At 36.6% G+C, this 6,020-nt stretch overlaps 1 protein-coding gene across 1 annotated transcript in view; it reads left to right on the forward strand.

Moving 5' to 3' along the window:
- The first annotated feature begins 1,671 nt into the window (after positions 1-1,671).
- Positions 1,672-6,020, forward strand: part of LOC101851700 — a 12,597-nt gene continuing 8,248 nt past the window's right edge. The window contains exons 1-2 of the mRNA XM_035972462.1: positions 1,672-1,758; positions 5,627-6,015. Of these exons, the coding sequence (XP_035828355.1) occupies positions 5,635-6,015 (381 nt within the window). The 5' untranslated portion in view covers positions 1,672-1,758; positions 5,627-5,634. The remainder of the gene's footprint in view (positions 1,759-5,626; positions 6,016-6,020) is intronic.

Consider the following 6,020-nt stretch of genomic DNA (forward strand, 5'->3'; position numbering starts at 1 on the left):
CACGGAACTTTACTTTTAATACAATATCATGTAATTGTGAAGATAAACGTTGTTTAAAATAATATAGCCTCAATTGTTTTGTAAAAATTTGATTAATTTGAGACAAATTGATATAAACTGCAGTGTAAAGTATACAAAAATAAGTGTCATTGATTCAACGTACATACGTATGCATACAAATATTTGGCTCGTATGCATTAGAGGACATGTAAAAATCTGGATTATTAAACACTTGTTTGTTCGTTTGTTTGTATAGTTGTTTGCTTGCTTGTTTGTTTATTTGTTAGTTTTTTTGTTTGTTTGTTCGTTTATTTGCTAGGTCAAACTAGAATATCTCTGGTTGTATCATTACATTCGCATCAGGAAAAGAATAAGAAAACGTTTTAGGCCACAGAAAATAATCTGTGTGACAATAGTGGTCAAATCAAGCACGCGTCAAAATAACGTAATCTAAGAGTTGATGTTTTCACAGACGTTGAGCAATAATGGATTTTTTTTCTTTTTTTTTCTCAAAAACTTTTATGCTTTTTAAAACATATTTCTTTTGGCATTTTTACCGAAAAAAACCCACCAATGACCATGAGCACAAAACCTCTCATTTTATTTAGTTTAGAAGAAGAGTCGAGAATCAGTATGACATTGTTTGGGTGGCCACTTTATGGCTAATTTTACTTCTGAAACCAAGCAACCCCCACATCCTTTAATCACAAACACCTCAACTTCTCTTTACAAGATAAATGGCATTTTTTTCCATTGAAAGCAAGGCTAGTAAACTAGGTTTCAGATAATACCAATAATTCCAAGTGCTCACACACTGACGAGCGACTAATTCCACTGCACTGAGACCCATTAATTGGTTTTGTTCCTGACGAAGGCACCAAGAATGGTATATTCATTCTAACAATATTGTTATTGATGAAGTGACCATCGAAGCGTTTACAGACCTTTTCTGCTTTGCTGAATGCTCATAATAATGATTTAGACCAAGTTAGGCATAGATGGAGAAGGTTTAACAGTTATTAGGGATTTCTACAGGAACCAGCATCTTGTTTTGAGAATTGAGGGAGAGTACAGCGAAAACAAACATGGCAATGTTGTGTTAGGTTTTTTTGAAGGTCTTTTAATATATTATATTAAATATACCTTCCCCCTTTACATAAACGCACGCACACACACACACACACACACACACACACACACACACACACACACACACATACACACACACACACACACACATGCACGTACATACGAACACGCACATACTCACACACAGACAGACACACACATACACACACACACACACACACACACACACGCACGCATGCGCGCGCACACACATGAACACATAGGAACATTATAAATTAACTAAAACAACGTCATAAAAAAGAAGAAAAAAGAAACAAAAACAAATCAGAAAAGTTAGAAAAAGTCCTTTATGAACAGTACAAGAAAAAAAATAGCCCATGGAGAAGAAGGCAAGTAGAAGCAAGAAACACCAACAAAAAGACTTAAAAACTTATCTTTTATCGTTTATTTTCAATATATTTTGTTTTTGTGCTGTTGTTTTTTTCCTCACCAGCAGATCCATTCACACGGTTTGAACATTGACGGTTTCAGTTTAGTGTCTAATTTTGTCACCTGGCATCACGACATCCGGACCTTTAAACATATAAATATGAGAATGTTCCAAAGTAAAAACCGATCCCCTACAACCGTTCATTCTCCTCGGTTTAGCTTCAAGAAAGCAAGTGTGAGGTGAGTTGCCTTTCTAATTACTTCTATTGACGTGAACTGCTGTTTGTGTGTGTGTGAGTGTGTGTGTGTGTATGTGTGTGTGTGTGTGTGTGTGTGTGTGTGTGTGTGTGTGTGTGTGTGTGTGTTTGTATCATATAGTGACAACAGCTTCATCGAGTTTCTAGACAGAAATGGTGTGGCTCACTCGTTTAATGCTCCAATAAATTTCGGTTAGGTCTGGAAGAAAGCTACGATTATTTGAAAGCCAAATTGAGTCGACGTGAATACAAAGATACTTGATGACAAGCTCTATAGATTTTTTAAATTGGAGCCAAATAACTAAAAAAAAAGAGTGAAATTGTAAAAATAGAGTCCATTTGTCCGTTACAGAAAATATTGATACCGAGAGGATGAGTAAATAAAATGAATCCGTAAAAACACAAATAATGATAAACTAAAACAAAATCGCACCATTAAGGCTGTATGTAGCATTATAGTATATAGAAATAATATTATGCCTTTCCCAGTTTTATGTAATCGAATAATGTCTTTAGACAATAGCTGAGTGTCTCGGTCGGATTTCTCTTCCTTACATTTTTTTGCGGCTTCAAGTTTCAGTAAACGTTTACGACATTCGCAACTACATAATGTCTTATGAGTGGGCAAAACATGAGTTCGTTGGTTTATGTTGTTTTTTTGGTTAAATATTTTATGGTGAAGACTTAGTTTTAAAACTTTCAATTTACATTTATAAGATCCTATAATTACATTTTTTGTGTAAACGCCAATGGCCTTTGTGAAATCGAGAATTCTGTTGGTACCAACGAAAGAGGATAATGTTTGTTTCAGTTTGTAAATTTATATCTTTTACGGATCTCTTCACAGCCTGGGAATTTCATTATAGTGCGGTCAAGAATTCGTGGCGCAACGTAAACTCTCATATTTAAAAAAAAATTTCAACCGGGGAATCAATGTCACCCCTATTTTGCACAGCTGTTTGTATCTATTTGTCTTAACTTAATCATATTTTTTCCAATACAATTGAGGCTAGATTCAAACCAAAACTTTTCTTCATTAATTTATATTTTAAAATACTCAAATATGTTATAATAGTACTAGAGATTGCAGCTGTGACGTCACCCACGTAAACTCACTATTGTTGTGCAAGCCCACTCAGCTCGCCTTGTCGCCATTTTGCCGAGGATTAGAAACAGCGCTGTCACGCAGCGCGTCCCTCACAACGCCTGTCTTCTGAGTTTGAAGCTCAGTTTAATTTTAAGTTTTCTTTTCGTTTGCTGTTGTTGTTTAATCATATAACATACACGCATACACAATACCGCACTCAAATATGGGCTACAAATGAACAGAGAGATATAATATAAGGTGTTGTTGTTTTTTTCTGTTGGAGTGGGGGAGGGGTGGAGGGAAACAAAGTGAGTAATTGACTTCTCTTAAGAAAACGAACAATTTCATATTTACAAAAAGGGTTGCTGTTATGTCATGCTGTCTCCACTCTCCTTCTAATGATACAAAGTCTAGGTCTTCATAGAGTATGACTGGGTTAATTATTTATAATTCGTTTTCTCAAAATTATAGATTAATTGTAGGGTGGGATACTGTAAATCACTCATTGTATGAATCCTTTGCTCACACTCAAAGAGCGTTGTTTAATACCGTACACAAATGATTACATCATACTGACAACATTCTAAAATGCAACACTTAGATAAATGGCTGGTTTATTTTAAACGTTCACAATATTTTTTAAAATTGTCGTTGATTGGCAATTGTGTTTGGCTACCCAACACGCTATCTTCCATAACCCCTGCTGCTGCTGTTGCAACTGCTGTTTGGCATCGGTTCCGCAAATGAGACTGAATATTACGCCGGTGCTGTTGGTGGGTAGTTACGCCTGGTTGGCTACTTTATATTCTCTCATCGCAACAACATCGACAGAGAATATTTTCAAGTTTGACATTCGTGACGTCAAAGCTAAAACCTCTTGTTCTATGTATAACCTCTTTGAAAATACTACAAATCTCCTAAACGTGGAAAATGGGATTGTTCACTGCATTTCCGGCTTCTCACACACATTTTGCTTACGTATATTTTTTATTATGGCTTACATCTAATACGGGGTGCCCACTTCGGCTAGGATCGGCTGATTGGGCCGATCGTCCGACTCGATCGCCTCAAAAACAAACGTGTTTTTGTTTTCAGTTTCAGGCGATCGAGTCAGGCGATCGGTCTGATCCAGCCGTAGTGGGCACCCCGTATAAGCTTACTGATGAGATTTTATAGTGGCAAAACTAGATGCAAAGAGCTTCATTTTATTGTGAGCACTTTTATGAGCTAACAGTCCCCAAGACATGCGTTAAATAAAAATGTTCTCGCAATTAGAACAGGGGACAGACTTGCTTTTAAAAGCGATATTATATTAAGTAGAAACCACCTACATAGATTTTTAAAATTAGTATTTATTAAAGAATTTCCCAGAATATAGCAAACTGGTTTTTACAAAAATATTAGTCTGTTATGGTGTGCCTTATGGTAAAATAGATATAGCATCCGATACAAAAGTGCTGCTAATCTCCCTGCAGGAGGTGCTTATATATTAGAGAGGTATGTCCAATACACAATCTAATTAAGGGGTGGGTGGGGGGCGTTACACATGAAGGCTATATTGCTTATAAGTTGATCAAATTTTACCAAATTTTAAACCTATGACAAGCATAGTAAGGAGTCCTAAAGTCCTTGATCGAATTTGAGGGAAAAAGTCTGTTTCCATGGGTACGGCGGCTATAGTGGATTTTGTGGAAATGATTTTCGTAATGAGTACTGCACACATTTTTCATGGAGATAGACTGGGTTTTGTTTGGGGTTTTTTTGTATGCACACTCCAGACACCATTTAAAAACTATTTCACATATAAAAAAATTCAAAGTTTGCATATTTAGTATAACATCTTCTCTGTATTCTATTTAAATGTCATGAAGATTTGATTTTTAAAAAGTTTTGTAGTTATTATTTTTTTTTTTTAACGGTTTAAAAAAAACCCCAGCTGGTAGAATATAATAAAAGATTGACTTAATGAAGAAATAGTGATGACAATTACGTCAGGTATGGAAAGAAATAAGACTTGGATTTAGGGGATTTTTATGCGATGAAATGGATAATAGATAGGCTGAAGAAGCTAAAAATACCTTCAGCTCAAAATCCATAATTTGGAGCTGAATCGAGACATTAGGCAAGACAAAAAAAGCACAAAACGACAAAGGGTGATTTGGGAGAATTTTCTACGGAGCCCAGTGTCACAATACCACAGAAAAAGTGAAGACCTCGGGATGGAGCCTATTTTGTAAAGTGTTGTTTCTGGACAGGGCGGTCAAATCTACAACTGAACTTGATTTAAAATCATATGTGAAGATTTAGTCTGAGTTGGAGTTTTGTTTGATGAGGTTTTTGTATGCAGCTTTGAATGTTTTTTTGGGGATCTATCCTGATTTGTGTGGGGAATTCTAAGTTAATTTTTCAGTTGGTGAGGTTGGGGATAAGGACATACAATTTATGTGGTCCCCATGCAAGTACCAGTGTAGACCTATTGTTTTACACGGTCTATATGCCTCTCCAGACAACATTATGCAATCGAACTAGAAGTAGCTGCTATACTTTCGTGGTCGGATTTCAGGTCCTTATGATGTGGTTACTGTTTTCACACTATAATAAACGGATAAACAGCTAATAGTGCGATAAGTAGTTGCTAATTTGTTTAATAAAATGCTCACAAAGTTTCATTTAAGACTCAATAGATGACAGCACCTTGTCTCTCCACACATATAATATGGTTAATGAAATGAGGTTTAACAAATTTAATACTTTGTACTTACAGATCCCACGATGAAGCTGCTAATTCTTGGCTTAGCCTTCGCCGCGATGGCATCTGCTGTGCCAGTCCCAACGGAAGAAAGAAGAGACCTCCCCGATTTGGGCTCTGCGATTCAGGACATTATCCAGCAGATCAAGGACACTCTCCTTCCAGGGAATAGCAAAAGAGGTGCCATCGTTGACGCTGCTGATAAGATCCAAGAGATCATTGACGGAATCCAACATGCCATTCACCCGGACGATGCTAAGAGGGGTGCAATCGTTGATGCTGCTGATAAGATCCAAGAGATCATTGACGGAATCCAACATGCCATTCACCCGGACGATGCTAAGAGGGGTGCAATCGTTGATGCTGCTGATAAGATCCAAGAGATCATTGACGGAATCCAACATGCCAT

This window comes from Aplysia californica, unplaced genomic scaffold, assembly GCF_000002075.1.
Source record: "Aplysia californica isolate F4 #8 unplaced genomic scaffold, AplCal3.0 scaffold00022, whole genome shotgun sequence".
Taxonomy (NCBI): Eukaryota; Metazoa; Mollusca; class Gastropoda; order Aplysiida; family Aplysiidae; genus Aplysia; species Aplysia californica.